Source organism: Kogia breviceps, chromosome 4 (genome assembly GCF_026419965.1).
Source record: "Kogia breviceps isolate mKogBre1 chromosome 4, mKogBre1 haplotype 1, whole genome shotgun sequence".
Lineage (NCBI taxonomy): Eukaryota > Metazoa > Chordata > Mammalia > Artiodactyla > Physeteridae > Kogia > Kogia breviceps.
This window is the reverse complement of record NC_081313.1, coordinates 133,593,912-133,615,617: the sequence shown is the minus strand read 5'-3', so window position 1 is coordinate 133,615,617 and position 21,706 is coordinate 133,593,912. Positions and strand designations below refer to the sequence as shown.

The following is a 21,706-nucleotide window of genomic DNA, read 5'->3' as shown; positions in this document are numbered from 1 at the left end:
TTGTCCAAGGTAATCAAAGGAGTCAAGTGTGGTCTCAAAGGGAGATCTGTCCAACTCCAAAGGTCACATTTTTTTTTTTAAGTTGAGAGTTATGTTTTATTTGGTAAACATAACTGAGAACTTATGCCTGGGACACAGCCTCTCAGGTAAGTCTAAGGGACTGCTCCCCCCACATTCTTTCTACAATCCCAAACTCCCTTTCTATATAAGGAAAGGTTCTTATGACTTCTTTTAATGGGATTTTATCAATGTTTTTTCATAGTGAGCAGCAGTCAAAATTAAGAAACAGAAACAGGTTAACAATAGATACAAAAGTCAAATACAAGCGGAAAAAAATATCATTTCAATCATTTAAACAAAAAAAAAAAGGGGGAGAATTTAGGGAAAGACCGAGACCCTAAGTACCCCACTTCAATATCATCGCTTCCTACCCCATCCTCCCCGCCTAATCATGCCATAATCAACTCCTTACTCTCCCAAAGCAGCAGCTATTTCAATCCTTGGAATCCTAAATCATACTCCTCTCTGCCCAGCACAGCTGTCCTACCCCAACTTCCACCATATTCCCACCTTACAAATGCATGGCACCTAAAAAACAACTGAGTGATGAATGAATAACGTGCTGTCTCAATTAATGTTAGCAATTTTCAAAATGCAAAGTTACAATAAAATGTACTTGGTAAAAAGTCACCTTTTTTTTTTTTTAAGATTTTTTGATGTGGAACATTTTTAAAGTCTTTATTGAATTTGTTACAGTGCCGCTTCTGTTTTATGTTTTGGTTTTTTGTCTGAGAGGCGAGGCATATGGGATCTTAGCTCCCTGACCAGGGATCGAACCCTTCACCCACTGCACTAGAAGGCGAAGTCTTAACCACTGGACATCCAGGGAAGTCGCTTTTAATTGAAAACTTAGAAAGTAACTTCTACTATAAAAATAATCACATAAAGCGTCTGGGAACTAAGATCTCGCATGCTGCACAGCACAGCCAAAAAATAATAATAAATTTTTAAAAATAAAATAAAATAAAAAATAGGACTTCCCTGGTGGTGCAGTGGTTGAGAGTCCTCCTGCCGATGCAGAGGACACGGGTTCATGCCCTGGTCCAGGAAGATCCCACATGCTGTGGAGCGGCTGGGCCCGTGAGCCATGGCCGCTGAGCCTGCGCGTCCGGAGCCTGTGCTCCGCAATGGCAAAGGCCACAGCAGTGGGAGGCCCAGGTACCGCGAAAAAAATAAATAAATAAAAATTTTAAAAATTAAAAAGTGAAAAGGAGTACAAGAATTGTACACTCAAAACCACAAAACACCACTGAAAGATATTAAACAAGACCTAAATAAATGGAAACATACCCCATTTTCACATTGGAGACAACGTTGCTAAGATGCTGATAAACTCCAAAATGATCTACAGACTGAACAAAATACCAAACTTCCAGTTCCCTTTTTTGCAGAAATTGATAAGTTAATCCTACAATTTGTATGAAAATGCAAGGGACACAGAATATCTAAAACAATCTTGAAAATGAAAAACAGGGAATTCCCTGGTGGTCTAGTGGTTAGGATTCGGCACTTTCACTGCCATGAAAGTTCAATTCTTGGTAGGGGAACTGAGATCCCAGAAGCTGCGTGGCATGGCCAAAAAAAAAGGAAAAAAAAAACAAAAAAAACACAACAAACTTATAAGACTCAACACTTCCTAATTTCAAAACTTACTACAAAACGACATCAATCAAAAATGTGTGGTAGGGCTTCCCTGGTGGCGCAGTGGTTGAGAGTCTGCCTGCCGATGCAGGGGACACGGGTTTCTGCCCTGGTCTGGGAAGTTCCCACATGCCGCGGAGCGGCTAGGCCCATGAGCCATGGCCGCTGAGCCTGTGCTCCACAACGGGAGAGGCCACAGCAGTGAGAGGCCCGCGTACCGCAAAAAAAAAAAAAAAAAAAAAAAAAAAAAAAGTGTGGTGCTGGAATAAGGTTAGACATATAGGGATTTCCCTGGTGGTCCAGTGGTTAAAACTCCACGCTCCCAATGCAGGGGACCCAGGTTCAATCCCTAGTCAGGGAACGAGATCCTGCATGCCGCAACTAAAGATCCCGCACATGGGACTTCCCTGGTGGCGCAGTGGTTAAGAATCCACCTGCCAATGCAGGGGACATGGGTTCAAACCCTGATCCAGGAAGATTCCACATGCCGCGGAGCAACTAAGCCCGTGTGCCACAGCTACTGAGCCTGCGCTCTAGAGCCCGCAAGCCACAACTACTGAAGCCCGCACGCCTAGAGCCTGTGCTCCACAACAAGAGAAGCCACCGCAATGAGAAGTCCATGCACGGCAACGAAGAGTAGCCCCTGCTCGCCACAACTAGAGAAAGCCCGCACGCAGCAATGAAGACCCAACACAGCCAACAATAAATAAATAAACACATAAATAAATATTTATTTTTTTAAAAAAAGATTCCACACGCGACAATGAAGATCTCACGTGCCACAACTAAGACTCAGTGTAGCGAAATAAATAAATAAATCTTATTTTTTTAAAAAAGGATAGACATATAAATTGACAGAACAGAACTAAGAGCCCAGAGATAAATCTATATCTGTTCTCAACAAGGGTGCCAAGACCATTCAATAGGGAAAGAACAGTCTTTTCAACAAATGGTGCTGGGACAACTGGGTACCCACATGCAAAACATGTTTGGCCCCTACCTCACATCATATACAAAAATTCAAAATGCATCAAAGACCTAAGTGTAAGAGGTAAGAACATAACTTTTAGGAGAAAACATATCTTCTTCATCTTGAATTAGGCAATGGTTTCTTAGATATGACACCACAAAGCAAAGAAAAAAAATAGATATATTGGACTTCATCAAGATTAAAAACCTTTGGAATGTCCCTGGTGGTCCAGTGGACTCTGTACTTTCACTGCTGAGGGCCAGGGTTTGATCCCTGAACAGGGAACTAGGATCCCACAAGCTGCACGGCATAGCCAAATACAAAAACATTTAAAAAACAAGAAAACAAAAAAAAAATTTTGTGCTTCAAGGATACCATCAAGAAAATGAAAAAACCCACAGAATGGAAGAAAATATTTGCAAATCATATCTGATAAGGGACTTAATCCAGAATATATAAGGAACTACAAACGATAAAAAAGCCCAATTTTTAAAAAATATGCAAAGGATTTACAACACAGACTCCAAGTACCTATACAAATGTCCAAAAAGCACATAAATGGATGCTCAACATCATCAGGGAAATATAAATCAAAACCACAATGAGATAACATGTAACACTCACCAGGATGGCTTAAAAAAAAAAAAAGCAAGTGTTGGCAAGAATATGAAGAAATGGTTCAGCTACTGTGCAAAAACAGTCTGGCTGTTCCTCAAAATGTTAAATAGTCCCATGGGGTTGGGACTCCACACTTTCACTGCTGAGGGCACAGACTCAATCCCTGGGTGGGAAACTAAGATCCCACAAGCTGTATGATGTGCCCCCCCCAAAAAAAGGAATACCTACTGAATCCACAAGAGGTATTTGTACACCTATGTTCACATCAGCATTATTCACAATAGCGAAAAGGTGGCCATCGACTGATAAATGGATAAAGAAAATGTGGTATACAGCAGAATATCTTTAAAAAGGAAGAAAATTCTGACACAGGCTACAACATGGGTGAACTTTTGAGGACATTACCTAAGTAAAATAAGGCAATCACAAAAAAGATAAATATTGTATAATTCTACATGAGGTATTCAGAGCAGTCAAATTCAGAGACAGAAAGCAGAATGGTGGTTACCAGGGGCTGGGAGGAAGGGGAAGTGGCAAGTTATTCAATTGGTAAGTTTTCTAAGATGGAAAGAGTTCTGGAGAATGGTTGCATGAAATGTGAACACACTTAATGTTATTTAACCGTACAAATCAAAATAGTTAGGATGTAGAGTTCCCTGGTGGCCTAGTGGTTAGGATGCCGGACTTTCACTGCCATGGCCCTGGGTTCAATCTCTGGTCAGGGATCTGAGATCCCGCAAGTCACATGGCACGGCCAAAAAAAAAAACAAACTTAGAATGGTAAATTTTATGCTATGTATATTTTATCAAAATTAAAAATAGGACTTTCCTGGTGGCGCAGTGATTAAGAATCTGCCTGCCAATGCAGGGGATGCGGGTTCAAGCCCTGGTCCAAGAAGATCCCACATGCCGTGGAGCAACTAAGCCTGTGCACCACAACAACTGAGCCCGCGTGCCACAACTACTGAAGCCCACAAACCCAGAGCGCATGCTCCGCAACAAAAGAAGCCACCGTAACAAGAAGCCTGCACACTGCAACAAAGAGTAGCCACTGCTCACCACAACTAGAGAAAGCCCATATGCAATAACGAAGACCCAACACAGCCAAAAAATAAATATTAATTAATTTTTTAAGAAGTTAATGGGGGGCTTCCGTGGTGGCGCAGTGGTTGAGAGTCCACCTGCCAATGCAGCGGACACGGGTTCGTGCCCCTGCACAATCTTCCCAGTCCGGGAAGATCCCACATGCCATGGAGTGGCTAGGCCCGTGAGCCATGGCCGCTGAGCCTGTGCTCCTCAACGGGAGAGGCCACAACAGTGAGAGACCCGTGTACCGCAAAAAAAAAAAAAAAAAAAAAAAAAGTTAATGGGGCTTCCCTGGTAGTCCAGTGGGTAAGATTCCATGCTACCAATGCAAGGGGCCCAGGTTCAATCCCTGGTCAGGGAACTAGAGACCACATGCATGCCACAACTAAGAGTTCAAATGCCGCAAGAGTCCTCATGCCACAACTAAAGTTCCTGCATGCCACAACGAAGATCACACATGCCGCAACTAAGACCCGGCGCAGCCAAAAATAAATAAATAAATAATAAGTAAATAAATAAATAAATAAGTTTTTTAAAGCGTCACTACTTTGTATACTTAAGCTTTCTCCTTTAATTAAAACTACTTATTTCTTATTGGGTGGGTGTGGTAACCAGTCGCCCTAGATGGCCCCCAGTGATCCACACTTCACGGTGTTCCCCTCCCACATTATGTCTCCTTGGATCTCCTTGCTAGGTCTCTCCTCTCTTGGACAACTCACTCTGGGGGAAGCCAGCTACATACTGTGAGCAGCCCTATGGAGAGGCATGCATAGCAAGGAACTTGAGGCCTCCTTCAGCCAACAGCCTTATGAGTGACCCATACTGGACAAGGCTCCTACAGCCTTCAGATGACTGCAGCAGTGATGGACATTTTGCTTGTAATCTCGTGAGAGACTGAACCAGAACCATCCAGCTAAGCCACTCCCTGCTTCCTAACCCTGTGTGAGAGAAATGTTTATTATTTTAAACTGCTCAGTTTGAGGGTAATTTGTTAGGCAGAATAGATAACTAATACAGGATTTCCCTGGTGGTCCAGTGGTTAAGACGCTGCACTCCCAATGCAGGGGGCCTGGGTTCGATCCCTGGTCAGGGAACTAGATCTCACATGCCGCAACTAAGAGCCTGCATGCCACAACTAGAAAAGATCCTGCGTGCCGCAACTAAGACCCAGCTCCGCCAAATAAATAAATTTTTTTTAAAAAAGATAACTAATACAAAGGGAAACATCCCTTCCACAGCTATAAGAATTTGTTTTCAAAAATAAAATTAAAGACTATAAAAATTATCATCAGCACAGTGCTGGATATTAAAATAAAATCCCTATTAGATCAATTTAAGGCTGTAGCAGAATTTCTTCAAATTTTTACAAGTGTGTAAAGTTGGTTTATCAAACATATAGGAGCTTCGAATCAATAAAAGAAACTACTCCAATAAGATCTGGATACATGAAAAATGAAACTTCAACTCTACAAGTACAGAAAATTAACTAAAATGAAAAACAGATTGAGAAGAAATATTTATGTCTGTAAGATAAAAGGATAATAGCTATAAAACACTACAATCCAGTCAGAAGTCAGCAAAGGAAATGGACAGCAAAGGCCACAGGAGAAATACAAACAAGAAACAAAGAAATCATTTTCAACAATCAAGTTGTATTAATTAAATCAAACTTGTGGTAGAGGGCTTCCCTGGTGGCGCAGTGGTTGAGAGTCCGCCTGCCGATGCAGGGGTCACGGGTTCGTGCCCCGGCCCGGGAAGATCCCACGTGCCGCGCAGTGGCTGGGCCCGTGAGCCATGGCCACTGAGCCTGCACATCCGGAGACTGTACCCCGCAACGGGAGAGGCCACAGAGGTCAGAGGCCCGCATAACGCAAAAAAAAAAAAAAAAAAAAAAAACAACTTGTGGTAGAAGTATGCACCTATTTAACGAAGTAAAAAACTTAAAACATCAATGCTATCAAAGTTGGCATGCTATCAAAGGGAGGAAAATGCTGTACTCGTATATACACTATTTAGAACTGTGTGAAATGGTACACTCCTTTTGGAAAGCCATACAGAAGTAGGTTCATCTGAGACAAAAAATTTAACCCATTGCCCTGATAATTCCCCTATCAGCAGTTTATCCTTAGGAAATAATTCCACAGACATTACTATGAAATTAATAAGGTACCTACCAAGACTTTACTTAAAACTCTAATATCTACTCCACCAAAGAACTAATTTCAATGGTTTAATTACCTGCACTATAACATTTCTGCCTCAAAGCTCTACTATGTTTAAAAAAAAAAAAAAAGGAAGCACTTCAAATGTAGCACTGTATTACCTCTCAACAACTGTTTTGCAATTCTTTACAGATCATGGCATGGTGGAAGTGTTTTTTCTTCATATGCTATTATAAAAACAGATTCAATACATTGTCCACTGAACCAAATGAAATGTTAAAAAAATGCCTTTGGATATAAAATTCCAATAACAATTAGCATGGCACTGATGTCTATTATTTTTACTGGGTATAGATAAAACTTGAACATTGGGCTCCCCTGGTGGCGCAGTGGTTGAGAGTTCGCCTGCCGATGCAAGGGACACGGGTTCGTGCCCCGGTCCGGGAAGATCCCATCCCACATGCTGCGGAGCAGCTGGGCCCGTGAGCCATGGCCGCTGAGCCTGCACATCCAGAGCCTGTGCTCCGCAACAGGAGAGGCCACAACAATGAGAGGACCGCGTACCGCAAAAAAAAAAAAAAAAAAAAAAAAAAACCTTGAACATTGCCGACTTTCACCAGGGATCCCCAACAGCTCCAATTACGCATCAAGAGAAATTAGAGATGCCAAGAGGAATATAGCCTCAGTAATTTACAAAGGAAGACTACCTTCAGATTCTGCCTGGTATATGAGGGAATATCACATAACCAGTAATTATTTTTAACTTAATCTAATGTATAAATATAATTGTTCATCCTCCAAAATGGATTTTATCCTTCCAGCAATCTTTAACACAGTACTATAGTATTGATATTTTATGTAAAGTCACTGGACGTGTGAAAAGAACTTTAGAGGCCTTAATAAAGTAATTTCACCTAATAATAGTAACAAACACTAAAATCTGTTCCAATTTATTAAGGGGAAACCACAGGTTTGTATGATTTTATTGTTTCTTTAATAAGTTATCTAAAAGTAGAAACAATACTTAAAAATTATGACTTGTATACAGGCATTATAAACAATGTAGATCATCTAGAATACATAAAGAACTCTCAAAACTCAACAATTGGGCTTCCCTGGTGGCGCAGTGGTTGAGAGTCCACCTGCCGATGCAGGGGACACGGGTTCGTGCCCCGGTCCGGGAAGATCCCACATGCCGAGGAGCGGCTGGGCCCGTGAGCCATGGCCGTTGAGCCTGCGCGTCTGGAGCCTGTGCTCCAAAACGGGAGAGGCCACAACAGTGAGGCCCGCGTACCGCAAAAAACAAAAACAAAACTCAACAATTAAAATCAAACAATCCAATTAGAAAATGGGCAAAAGACATGAATATATTTCACTAAAGAGGATATACAGATGGGGAATAAACACACAAAAAGATGTTCAACATCATTAGCTATCAGGGAAATGCAAATAAAAACCATAATGAGGGCTTCCCTGATGGCACAGTGGTTAAGAATCTGCCTGCCAATGCAGGCGACACAGATTCGAGCTCTGGTCCGGGAAGATCCCACATGCCGCAGAGCAGTTAAGCCTGTGCACCACAACTACTGAAGCCCACATGCCTAGAGCCTGTGTTCCGCAATAAGAGAAGCCCCCGCTCACTGCAACTAAAGAAAGACTGTGTGCAGCAACGAAGACCCAACACAGCCAAAAAAGAAAGTAAAATAAATAAATTAAAAACAAAAAACAAAAACCATAATGAGATATCATTACATAACTATCAAAATGGTTAAAACAAAAATAGTGAAAACACTAAATTATGGTGAGGAGGAAGAGAAACTGGATCACTCATACACTACTGGTGAGAATGTAAATAGTACAGTTACTCTGGAAATCAGCTTGGCAGTTTCTTATAAAAGTAAACATGCAGTACCATATGATTCAGCAATGGTACTCTTGGGCATTTATCCCAGAGAAATGAAAACTTATGTTCACACAAAACCTGTATATGAATGCTCACAGCACTTTTACTTCTAATAGCCAAAAGCTAGAATAAACCCAGATGTCCTTCAACAGGTGAATGGTTAAACTGTGGTAGATACATATCACGGAATACTACTTAGTAATAAAAAGGTATAAAATATTGACAATAACTTGGATGACTCTCCAGGGAATTTTAAGTGGAAAAAACCCAATCCCAAAAGGCTATATATATACTGCATGATTCCATTTACGAACATTTTTGAAATGACAAAATTTTAGAAACAAAGGACAGGTCAGTAGTTGGCAAAAGCTGGAGGAGGAACTGCCGGGAAGAAGATGGGTGTGATATAAAAGGCCCACAGGGGCTTCCCTGGTGGCGCAGCGGTTGAGAGTCTGCCTGCCGATGCGGCAGACACGGGTTCATGCCCCGGTGTGGGAAGATCCCACATGTCGCGGAGCAGCTAGGCCTGTGACCACGGCCGCTGAGCCTGCGCGTCCGGAGCAGGCTGAATAAGATTGGTAGATTATACCAATGTCAATATCCTGGTTGTGATATCAGATGTTTTTGCAAAACATTATCATTGCAAAATCAAGCAAAACATACATGGGATCTCTCTGTATTATTTCTCACAACTAACAGCATGTGAACTTACAGTGATTTCAATAAAAATTTCAATTAAAAAATATATATATATATGGGGGCTTCCCTGGTGGCACAGTGGTTGAGAGTCCGCCTGCCGATGCAGGGAACACGAGTTCATGCCCCGGTTCGGGAGGATCCCACATGCCACGGAGCGGCCGGGCCTGTGAGCCATGGCCACTGGGCCTGCGCGTCCGGAGCCTCAACGGTGAGAGGCCCGTGTACCGCAAAAAAAAAAAAAAAAAAAAAATGGAGCTCTATCCACATGCTCATATGAATGGATATCCTCAACGTATTAGGTATTCAATAATATGTATATCAGGCCACTCGTGTTACCAAAAGATAAAAAAGGTACATAAACACAAAGAAAATTCTAATAAAATATAAAGAATGAAAATGAGGGACAACTGGGAATTCCCCGGTGGTCCAGTGGTTAGGACTCTGTGCTTTCACCACAGAGGGCCAGGGTTCAATCCCTGGTCAGGGAACTGGGATCCCACAAGCTGCAGAGTGTGGGTCCCCCTGGCCCCCCCAAAAAAAGAGGGAGCATATGAGGGGTGACAGAAATCAAGTTCTTTTTTTTAATGTTCCATTTTTCACTTTTACCATGAATTTATATTACTTTTCTAACTAAAAATATTCATAGCAATTTCTTCAAAAGGCTACATTTTGAGATCATTAAAAAAGTTTCAGAAATGATCACTCAATGAAAATCAAACCCACCACCACAAAAGAGGTGGGCTCTCCTGAAAACCAGGGAGTGAAAATGAAACATTTATATCCATGACAAAAGACAACCAGCAAAAAGCAACAATGTAACAAAGTTAAACTACTTAACAGCTGGAGTGCCGAGAGATACTGATTCTATGGACCAAATTAAATTCTCCTGATTACCAAACAAAAAATGGAGCAAATTCTCCTGATTATTAAACAAAAACAGAAAAAATACTTAATGCCTTTATCTTACCAATTAAGGAAGAAGAGTTTAGAAGAATAGAGAAAAAAGCAAAAGTGCAAAGATATGTTTCTCAAAATTCACAACTAACTTCCAAATGTCCATTTGGCTCTTGGAATATAATAATAGGCATCACTTACTGAGCACCTACTTCAGAACTAGCACTGTGCTAGCTGCGTCAGATAAATTATCTTGTTGCATCCTTTCAAACGTGTAGGCTACACAGTATTCGCCCAATTTAGAGATGAGGAACTGTCTCTCAGAGAGATTAAAGGGACTTCTACTAAACAGGTAGCACAGTACATTCTCAAGGGATCTATCCAACTTAAAACTATTATGATTTAATATCCTTAATTAAGAGATTAAATGTGAGAATGGAGAGAAAAATGAATGCTTGAGATACAGGGAGCACAAATTCAAAGCCCTTAGAAATTAAATGCATGAGGAGATAAAGTCAAAAAAATCACTGACATTTTGAAATTCGGTACATTGAGGATGAGCATTCACAGTCCACTCATCACCTTCCTACCTAAAATTTACTCCCATTCCCAACTTGCATCTCTGTAATAGCACCATTCATTCTTTTACTCCATAAATATATGAGTGTCTACTACAAAGAAGGCACCATGCTACACATTGTTAAGATGCAAAAAGATGAATCACATCAGGGAGACAAAGGCTAACAGTTCAGCCTGACTGAACCCAGCCAGGATTCCCTGGGTGTAGCATATGAGATTTGAGAAAGTCGGGATGAGGTCCTATCAAAGAGGACACTGAATTTGGGCTTATTTGTTAGGCAAATGGGGAGAGGAGTGAGGCACTGAAGGTAAAGCTTTAACCAGAGACCTAGTTTTCTCATTTTGGAGGTCAGAGGTAATTTTGTCTGTCTCTCCAGACAGACTGGAGAGAAAAACTATATGAAGACCAGTAATAAAGACATCATAGTAGAATGGAATAGCATAAAAATTCAACCCTACAGCATGGAATACAAGGCCTATATTTACACTTTATCTCCTGACAACCCCACTCCTCTCAGATTCCTATCAAAGAATTTCTTGCCACTTGCATATGCTATTCTTCTTACATACTGGCATGTCTCTGCTCAAATTATATATAACTCTCTGTGAAGTTCTTCCAGATTACTCCAGGCATGCCTTCCTCCACACTCCCACAGTACCTATAACACCTATCAGACCATGTGGCATTCTGTATTGTCATTGTTTACACTTGTTTCCCACAGTAAAGTTCCTTAAAAGCAAGTCTACGTCTTTCCCTTTTTTAATACTAGCAGTGCCTAGCACAGAGGCGGCACTCAAATGCATTTTGATCATATAAGCAAAGCAGTGACTCCAAGGTTTCCAGCCTCGAGAAGAAGTGGAGGATGATGCCATCATTAAGACAGAAGGAAAAGCATGTTTGGCAATAAAACAGATAGGGTCAAAAGTGAGTAATTATGGGGACTTCCCTGGTGGCACAGTGGTTAAGAATCCAATCTGCCAATGCAGGGGACACAGGTTTGAGCCCTGGCCCAGGAAGATCTCACATGACGCGAAGCAACTAAGCCCCCGCGCCACAACTACTCAGCCTGCATTCTAGAGCCCGCAAGCCACAACTACTGAAGCCCGCACACCCAGAGCCCGTGCTCCCGCAACAAGAGAGGCCACCGCAACGAGAAGCCCGCACACCGTAACAAAGAGCCCCCGATCACCACAACTAGAGAAAGCCCATGTGCAGCAAAGAAGCCCCAACGCAGCCAAATAAATAGATAAATAAACAAATAAAAATAAAAAAGCAATGTCAATTTTTTTTAAAAGCTTTAAAAAAAAGTGAGTATGATACAGGTGGAAGAGAAACTTGGGTGGCAATTTGAGTTTCTTGGTCTGAAGCTCAGAAGCCAGATTGAGAGTTTTCACACAGTAGAGAAGCAGTAAAGTGAATCAATGTAAGCGGATGAGGCTGCAGAGAATGAAGAAAACAGAACAAGCAGTCATAAAAGGAGTCGCGGCCAAAATGCTGCACATCTAGTAGGATAAGTATGGAGGTGTCATTTGTAACTCTGAAACGAACAATTTCAACAGAGTACAGAAGCCAATTCGGAGCTTAAGGAGATGTAAACAAAGTAGACAACTTTTTCAAGAAATTCACCAGTAAAGAGGAAAGATAATCCGAGAGGTTACAGGATAAAGGAAGATTCCTTTAGAATAGCAAGATGTCATTCTGTTTTTAGGCAGAAAAAGTGATGCAGTGAAGGCTGAGAATAAAGATCCCAGAGGGAAGGAGGAAAGAATAATGAATAAAACCAGGGCCTCCAGCAAGGACAGAGTCAGATAAAGAGCAGAAAATGAGACGTGTGGAGACAGGAAAGGAGGGAGTAGAGAATTGCTGGGATGATGAGAAGGGAAGAGGAGAAAACCCCTGAGGAAATCATTTTTGTCTCAGGCACCAACACAACAAGCCTTGGACATCGTCTGCACTTATCTCTTTCCTTCATTCCTCCAATCCAGGCTCCAATTTTGCCTCCAATCCAGGCAACCCTGAAAGGGCTGCCAATTTCCCCTCCTCTGAAATAATCTTTTGGATTTGCCCCCTTTCTTTCTACTACTGACTGATCAATTCTAATTTTTAATTACTACTGCAACAGACTCCTACATCCTAACATTGCCTCTACTCTCTCCTAGCCAAAGTTTTCCAAACACAGATTTCATCAAATCACTTCTCAGCTGAAATTCCTCACTGGATCCCAGTTCCTATCACATCAATACCAAATGCCACAGTCTGGATTTCTAGGCCTTATAACCTGAGGACACCCATCCTACCCAACCTTCTGAAAATACTATGTTCATTTAGTTCTCTTTATCCAAAGTACCCTTCTAAACCTAACCAAACCTAACCCAGTCAAGACCAATTCAAGTCCCACTTCTTCCTTGAAGCTCTAAGTTTCATTCATCTCTCCATTGATCTCCTTAACCGTGTAAACATCCATAGCACAGAACTTAGTACAGGGAGTGGTTTGTATTTTCTGGATCTCCAAGATTGTACCAGGGGGATATTGTTACAACACTAAGATATCTTTTTTTTTGGCCACACCATGCAGCATGCGGGATCTTAGTTCCCCAACCAGGGATCGAACCCAGGCCCCCTACAGTGGAAGCTCGGATGCTTAACCACTGGACCGCCAGGGAAGTCCCAAGATATCTATTTTTAAGTGGCCAAGAAAAAGTCTCTATTCAAACATCCATCCCATGTACAATACAGTGTCTGTCACTACCTAATGAAGCACTAACTAGTATTACATTGCAAATCAATTACAAGGTAAAATTGCAAACAAATCTGGCAAAAAGATGCTGTGTTCCTTAAAGTCAATGTAAATAATAAAGAAGAATCACCCCAATTACAGGCAAGGAAAAGTTGATCTAGGTCAACCAGTAAACAAGTGACAACTGACAAGGATACAGGACAGGAGCTTCAAAGAGTTATATGAACATCAAAGGGTTAAGAAATGTTAGTGAATGACACAGTGGAGAGAGGATAAAACAAGACTGACAAAATAGCACTGATTCTTTTTTATTGCAGGGGGAGGGGAGTAGCTGCACCTCGTGGGATGTGTAACTTCCCCAACCAGGGATCGAACCTGTACCCCCTGCAGCGGAAGCACGGAGTCTTAGCCACTGATCCACCAGGGAAGTCCCAATATCAGTAATTCTTGAATCTAGGTGAGGAGTACATGGAAGTTCAACTATTTTCTTCTTTTTCAGTATACACCTGAAATTTTCCATAATGGATATTCTTAAAACGAAAACCTCAGTAAGACCGATTAAGTCCTTAAATATTTTTAAAAATTTATCCTCCTTATGATCATAATGAGAAAATGAAGCAAAATAAAGTATGCTATCTCCTATGGTACAATTTTCCTGGACAAAATTTTTTAAAATCTATTTGATTCTTGCCTTATTATAACCAATAGTTGCCATGATAATTAAACAAATTTTTTTTTAGTATTTATTTATTTGGCTGCACCAGGTTTTAGTTGCGGCATGTGGGATCTTCGTTACCGTGTGAGGGCTCTTAGTTGCAGCATGTGGGATCTAGTCAGTGATCACACCCAGGCCCCCGGCATTGAGAGCATGGAGTCTCAGCCACTGGACCACCACGGAAGTCCAATAATCAAAATTTTGATAAATGTTTAAAACTTACTTTTAGGGACTTCCCTGGTGGTGCAGTGGTTGGGAATCTGCCTGCCAATGCAGGGGACACAGGTTCAAGCCCTGGTCCACGAAGATCCCACATGCTGCGGAGCAACTAAGCCTGGGCACCACAACTACTGAGCCTGCGCTCTAGAGCCTGCGAGCCACAACTACTGAGCCCACGTGCCGCAACTACTGAAGCCCATGTGCCTAGAGCCTATGCTCCACAACAAAGAAGCCACCGCAATAACAATCCCGCACACTGCAAGAAGAGTAGCCCTTGCTAGCCGCAACTAGAGAAAGACGGCGCGCAGCATCAAAGACCCAAGACAGGCAAAAATAAATAAATAAAAAATAAAATTTTTAAAAAAGAAATATGTGTCTTTTCAAAAATAAATAAATAAAACTTACTTTTATAATTCTTAATTTTACTTTTCAATAAAAAATCCTAAATACACCTTTCTCTCCTTTATTTACTTATGAAATTTTAGTCCTCATTTTGAGTGTATTCATTTTTAGCAGTCTTCTTTAGATAAAGAGGATCACTAATCTAAAATGTATGTCAGACCATCCTGGAGGCTGGCTACATCCTAAGAACTTTGAGGATCCCCAAATTCATGAATACCACCATAGCATAAATTAACTCTATTCATATTTATCTCCATAAAATATCTAAGTGAGGAAGAGTAGCAAACAAACTGCTGCAATCAGCCTAGTGAGAAAAGCATGAGTTACTTCAGGCCCAGGCAAGAGTGTCAGAGACCTTCAAAAGTCACTAAAGAAAAACAAGAGTACTCAGATAATTCTATGGTTTCAAGGGTTTCAGTCTTGTCTCCAATAACGTCAAGAGCCTTGAAGGTTGATCTATGTCTTCTATGACATCTGTTTTTACTACAAGACTATGAAGACCCAATAAGATAATACAGACCAAAGCACTTAATAAACTAAGTTATTGACTGTTTTAACTTGGAGCTCTGGGGACCAACCTTCCTTGAAGATTTTTTTCAAGTATCTACAATGTACAAAGCACTGTACATTGTATACATACATTGGCAAAAATTAGACAGTATCAATCCAATTAAATATAAAAGCACCAGGTCAGGATTATTAACTGTAATGACAAGCATTTCATATCACTGTACACAGAAAAAACTGGAGAACATGACGGTAAACTGAAGAGGCTGCTCATTAATGACAGGAGGCAAAAAGTCTGCTGATAGCTAGTTGTACAAAACAACTGGCAATATGATGCTGAATTATGTGTCTTTCCCTAATTCCAGACAGAGGGCTTAAAACCCTAATAACTACTCTTAATCTCGCCAGGAGAATCTCATTCTATCACAATATTACAGACAGAAAAAAAGACAAATAGCATTTGCAAAAGTTTTTCTAATTTCTAGCCCACAGCACAGGATCTAATACAGAGTAAGCACTCTATACCTGCTGCATCAACCAATCAACTGTGAATAGTCTCAAAACATCAATAGTGTGTGGCTATATAGAAATTAATTTTAATTACACCTTTCCCAGGCTTATTGTTCAACTACATTTGCATTTTGAGATTGACTTCACTTTAAATCCTCAGTAAAAAAATATCAAAGGCAACAATATATACATACACACATCAAAGGCAAAAATCAAAGCAACAGATTTCATCTACAACCGGAATGAAAGAATAAAGATGGGAATTCCCTGGCGGTCCAGTGGTTAGGACTTGGCGCTTTCACTGCCGTGGCCCAGGTTCAGTCCCTGGTCCGGGAACTAAGCTCTCGCAAGCCACGAGAAGCACAGCCGGGGTGGGGGTGGGGGGTGGGGGGCAAAAAAAAAAAAAAAGAATAAAGATACTTGCTTCTTCAAGTCCATAATCTTTGAGCAATTTAGATTTTCTACCTGAAAAGTTTTTCTACATTTATACACGTTTGTTAACTCTCATTTTAGATGCATAACATACTTTCTATAGGCTCCAGTATTTTCAATTGTTTTTAATAGAACCTATACTCCACTGACACTTCTTTGATAAGAAGCACATAGATTTACATTTATATTTGTATGCTTCTAGAGGAACATGCATCTCCACCTTCAGATCTAAGTTTTTATGTAGTTAAAAAGACAAAACTATATACGTGTAAAATAAATTTCAATGTGAACCCACGAAGAAGGATTTGTCTGAGCTGCCAATAGGCTGCCAATACAGCCTATCCACCCTGAAAAATACCTCGGACAATACAGACACTAGATTACTACCAAAACAAATATTTTTAATCTGCAACTGCAAGCTAAGAAATCAAGGAGTACTAAAGCATATTTAAGATATGAATCAACAGAAACAAAAGTGACACACCCACATTCTCACTCTAACTTTAAAGAACAACAGGGCTATACAGTAAAATGAATGTTTAATGCACTCATAACTATCATCACACACCATAAAATTTTCTCTAATTAAATCTTTACATAGTATTTCAGTGGTATGTTGGGAGGAAATGGGATCCTCTTTGGTGACATTACAGGTGACCATGACAATGTGTCTGGACAAACAAAATCAGAATCAAATATTTAAAGCTGAAAGGAATCTTTTAACAATCGAGTTAAAACAATCAGATTTTAAAGGTGATTAATCTGGGAATAAGAGAAGTCAACTGATCATTTAGCTAACTAGGAAGAGTCAAAAAATTCTGCGTAAGATCAAACTTTTAAAAAAACTTTATCATTTACCACAATCTAACAATAGTATGTAGCACTAATGAGTAACTCAAATTACATTTTTTTCCATTTCTATACACATACACCCATACCACACGTTTATATACACTTCAAAATTTAAAACTAGGAAAGGTTTTAATGGTCGCAGTTACCTGAAGCATAGGATGCTGTACAACAGGTAGTTCAGGAAAATCAGCCCAATTTAAATTCTGACTGATGTCCAAGAAGGCCTTCTCATCTTAGCTACTCTGAATGTTTACCCCAAATGCACTTCAACCTGCAGCAAAAGTCACCCCATCAACTAAAAATATTAAGCCATGCCTTACACAGAAACAGGACTCCAAGTAATTAACTGGTTCACCTGTACTCATGATACCAGCAAGCCAAAGCCAAGCTCACTTAAAAATGAAAAAGCTAAAAACAAATGTATACCTCCATCCTGAACATTTAAATCTGAACTCAATCAAATGCCCTTAAAGTTTAACTTTTAGCCAGTCCTCAATGGAGAGTTAACTGGGAAAAATCAAAAAAGAACCAAACTCATATAATAGAAGATGATTTTTTAAATCAAAATATAATTTCCCCAAAGAAGCTTATCATTAGCAATAGGCTTTCATCTGTGAACTGATAAACAACAAAAAACCAATTAGTTATAATTGGTTTTTATAGTTTCCCTTTAAGTTGCCTGTATATATACATTTATGTATATATTTAAGTTGTACCAAAAACTGCTTACAAATGGCAATTCCTGTGAAGTAGATGATGATGAAGTTCCAGGTAATTCTAGCATGTTTCCTAATGTACTGGTACTGGAGTCTGGATCATCCTGAAAAGATAAATTTATTGAGTTTAATTGCTCTTCTATGGTAATGGTTGTATCTCCTAGTGAAAGGGGGGCTGGGAGAAGGGCTGCTTTTTCATTGCTGCCGTCCACTTCATTTCTTTGCTTATTTTTCTGTGTTTCAGTTTGAGGAGCTAATGGCAAGAATGGCGATTTGACTGCACCGAGTCTACTGTCTGGTGTGCTGTCTTGTTCATTTCCCATGGCCACGTCTACACCATTCTCTGATTTAGGCTCATAATTGCAGGTGGCATTGGTCTGAGTTTCCTCAAAGATCTCCTCTATACTCTCATCCTCTGTGACTGGCTGTTCTGGGTCCATTTCAGAATCTACATCTGCATCGTCCACACAAGTAAAATTCTCAAAGTGCAGAAAGCCATTCTTGATAGTCTTTGTTACTTTTACCTGGAGTTCAGGGGAGTTATTACAAGAGGGTTCCTGTTTCATAGCAAGTGCTGTTGGACCACCAGGACTCAAGGAAGTGCAAACAATTGGCGACTGAGCTCTTGAATCACTTTTTTCAGGGTCTTGAAAGGATTCTGATCCATCAGCAGACCCATTTAAATACTCTACATTGATCATGGAGGCCAAATCCTGTAGTCTCCGCAGTGGAATGTAACAAGATGGAGAATCTTGTCCATAAGCATTTTGGGATGTTCCACTGGCAGCCGATAACTGCATAGTACACCCATTAAGTGGCTCAGAAAAATTGGATTGACCATTACCGAAAGGGCTGTCCTTGTCTTCAGGGGCATCTAAATTCACTGGATTGGAAAAGGGCAGCAGACAATTTCTTCTAGGTAGTTCACAGGTCTGATCCATCCTGGGCCAGCATCAACCTGGAATCCAAAAACACAGCAATTAATCTGAGTTAATAGGCCATTTGACGCTTATCTTCAAAATGGCAGCCACTTCTAGAGGCCTAGTGGCCTCGAAGCCTAGTTCTACTGCACTTCCATGGACGGAAAAAGTTCCCCAGCTGACGATGGAAAAATGGCCTCGGAGAGACTCCGCAAACTCCATCTTCCCGGAGATGGGCAGATCTTGCCACATGGAAACAGCCGTCCCTTTTTTCTGCACTGCAGACTGGTGGACAGTTGGGCTGATCTAAAATTAAAATCCCTTTGGCAGTAGAAATTTCCAAATCTCAAACAGCAATAGTCCTTCCATTCCCCCGCTGGGGGTCCTGTGGCCGGATCTCCCGAAGGGAGGGGGCTGTAGGGTTCGAGGGGGGCTCCGGGACGCTGCACAAAAAGGTTATCCCCCCCATCCTTTCTGGCTCGCTCGGGCGCAGCGGTCACAATAGCGCTGCACCCTGCGCCCCAGCCGGCGCCGGAGCCTTTGCAGCGGCCGTGCTCTGGCCGCAGGCGAGTCGGCCGAAGCGGGTGCACCCCGAAGCTCGCCTTTCTGACTGCAGGCCTGCTCGGTCCACGGCTGCAGGGCCCAGAGGCTGGAACGCGGCAGGGGGAGAAACGGAGGCAGCCACTGAAGCCGAGTCAGGGCAGCAGCAGCTGCTACAGCTTGACAAACATGGCTGCTGCCGACGCCGCCGCCGCCTGCCCGGGCCGCGCTCCTTCCCGCAGCGCCGGCAGCACCTCCTCGCCAAGCCGATCTCACTCATCAATATTCAGCACCAAGCAAAGTTTGCTGCAGGAGGGCAGCCGGCCCCGTGCCCCCCAGCCGGCTACCTGAAGGGAGGCGGAGGCCGAGGTGCGCGCGGGAGGCCGGCGGGGCACTGGCCGCGCGGGGAGGAAGTTCGCGGCGGCCCGGCCGGCTAGGCCTGAGCCCTGCTGGTAGTGATGGAGGGGGAGGGGGCCTGCGGCTGCAACGCCGCCGGCCACCAACCCTGTGCCGCGCCCGGCCCTACCCCGCGCCCCTCACCTCACGGCCACCACCATCTTCCCCGCCCGGCCGCCTCCCCCCTCCGCTCGCGCCTGCCCGCCACCCACCCCAGCGCACTAGTTACCGTGCCCCGCGCCCCCTCCCGGGCCGGCTGGGGGGAGGGGGTGACCCTCATTACACTGGGGCGCGAGCGGAGCGGTGGGGAGAGCGCGGAGCCGCTCGCCGCACCCCCCTCCCCCCGCGTCTCTCTTCAGGGGAGAAGGCAGCGAATGCGACCTGCCCCGGCCTATTCCGCCGCCGCCTCCTCCTCCTCACACCCCCACCGCGCGCGCCCCCGCGGCGGCGCGAGCGACCGAGCGCCTCGCGCCGGCCCGCGTGCGGCTGGGGCCCCGAGTGCGCGCGCACCCCTTCCCCCACGGCGCGCGCTCCTTTGCCTCACTCTTCGGGGTTCAGGGCGGGTGAAGTCGGGCTCGCGAGCGCGCCGCCCAATCAGCGGAGCCGCCGCTGCCGCCCCCTCCCCTCCCCCTGCGCGCCAGCTCGCGGCCCGGGCCTACGGGCCGGCCCGGCTGCCCGGGCGGGGCCTGAGGCGGGCTCCCCAGGGGCCTCGCGCGCCTCCCCGGAGTGTCGGGGCCTGCGGGCGTCGTGGGTGGCACTCCGATCCCCTCACCTACCTCAGGGAGCTGCGCCGGCCCCGGGCTGCACACGGTTCCAGCACCCTACCGGTCTCGAGCCCCAGCCCCGGCGGCACCTGGCCGGGCTGAGGCCTGTCCGACCGCCCCGCCAGCCCCGCTCGGGCCCGCGTCAGTCCCGGCCTCCATCTTAGGTTACAGCCCTGGTTCCCCATCCACTGGGCACCTGCCCTCAGCCCGCTCCGCTCGGCCCGAGGCCAAGGCAACCCCCCTCCTACCGCGGGGCTCACCTGGGGGCTGGGGCTGGGGTCTTCGAGGCCTCAAACCCCGAGCAGGCGCGGCCGCAGGTGAACCCCCTGCCCGGCCGCACCCCAAGCCCACACCACCACCACTACAGACCAAGCTGAGCAGGAAACAAAATGGAGGCAGCAGCTCGGGTCTGCCTCCCCGAGCCAAGCCTGTACAGCCCCAGGGCTCTCCTGCCGCAGGCCCGACGCCCGCGAGGCAGGGGGCTGGCTCGTCCAGGCACCAAAGGCAACCACCCTAGAACAGCGCAGACAGGCCGGGGACTCGGCCCTGCGGTCCCCACAGCCCCTCACCCACCACCCCTTCCCTTCCCCCTCCCCCCCATTCCTCTCCCTCCCCCTGCCCGGCCGTGCGGGGTGAGCGGCTCCCGGGAGCTGGGTCGGGTCGGGTTACCGGCCCGGGCACTGCCCGCCCAGCCGTGGCCTCGGCAGGGGGGATGAGGCCGGGCGACCCCCGCGCTAAGCCCACCCGCCCGCCGCCCCCCCCCCGCACCCGAGCCGGGCAGCAGTCTGACAGCGCGCCCGCACCTCGGCCTGCCGCGGTGCGGCCCCCGCCCAGTGAGATCGAGTCCCCAGCCCGGGCACCGCGGGGACGAAGCTCCCTCACCACCCCCGGGCCCAGGGGTCCTCGCAGCCTCGGGCGGGGCGAGGGGAGTGCTGGGGGAGGGGTCCACTAATCAATCCCTGCACCGCCTCCCGCGCCTAGTCCGGGTCTGGGCCTGGCACTGGGACTTGGGCCGGGGGCGCGGGCGGGCGTCAGTAGATGAGTGCGCGCGGGGCAGTGGACGCGAGCTGGGGGCCCGGAGGGGTCGCGCTTCGCACGGCGGACGCTGCAGTTCTCTGCACCCAGGCAGATGGCCCTCTCGTGCCACCTCCGCCCGGCGCAGGCCGCCTGCTCAGCAACCCTGCTCCCCGGGGAGCGCGCGCCTCACCCCTGCGGGCTGGGCATCGGGACCCCGGCGGAACAGCGCTGGGAGGGCGGAACGCCGGGCTGGCCCCGCCAAGCCTGCTGGCCTAATCCCTGGCCTGGGGCGCTCTGCTCTCGGGCGCCTGGCACCTCGAGGCCTGCTCCCAGTGCCCGGGGCCCCGCAGCACCGGCCTAGCGCGG

General features: G+C 45.0%; 1 protein-coding gene and 1 non-coding gene across 14 annotated transcripts in view; one reads left to right on the top strand and one right to left on the bottom strand.

Moving 5' to 3' along the window:
- Positions 1-20,915, bottom strand: part of NSD1 (nuclear receptor binding SET domain protein 1) — a 144,863-nt gene extending 123,948 nt beyond the window's left edge. Inside the window, exons 1-3 of one of the 13 annotated variants that reach the window (XM_067031946.1) lie at positions 20,584-20,915; positions 18,548-18,661; positions 17,718-17,807 (exon numbers count right to left, since the gene is read on the bottom strand). In XM_067031946.1, coding sequence (XP_066888047.1) covers positions 17,718-17,807; positions 18,548-18,577 — 120 coding nt within the window. In that variant the 5' untranslated portion in view covers positions 18,578-18,661; positions 20,584-20,915. Of the gene's footprint in view, positions 1-17,133; positions 17,215-17,717; positions 18,662-19,225; positions 19,315-19,510; positions 19,572-19,703; positions 19,759-19,788; positions 20,048-20,069; positions 20,174-20,335; positions 20,394-20,583 lie in introns of those variants that run through there. The other 12 variants (XM_067031945.1, XM_067031948.1, XM_059061611.2 and 9 more) reach the window with 12 other exon arrangements.
- TRNAG-CCC (transfer RNA glycine (anticodon CCC)) lies at positions 5,397-5,469 on the top strand. The gene has a single exon. It is a non-coding gene; the product is annotated as a tRNA-Gly (tRNA).
- Positions 20,916-21,706: the final 791 nt, after the last annotated feature.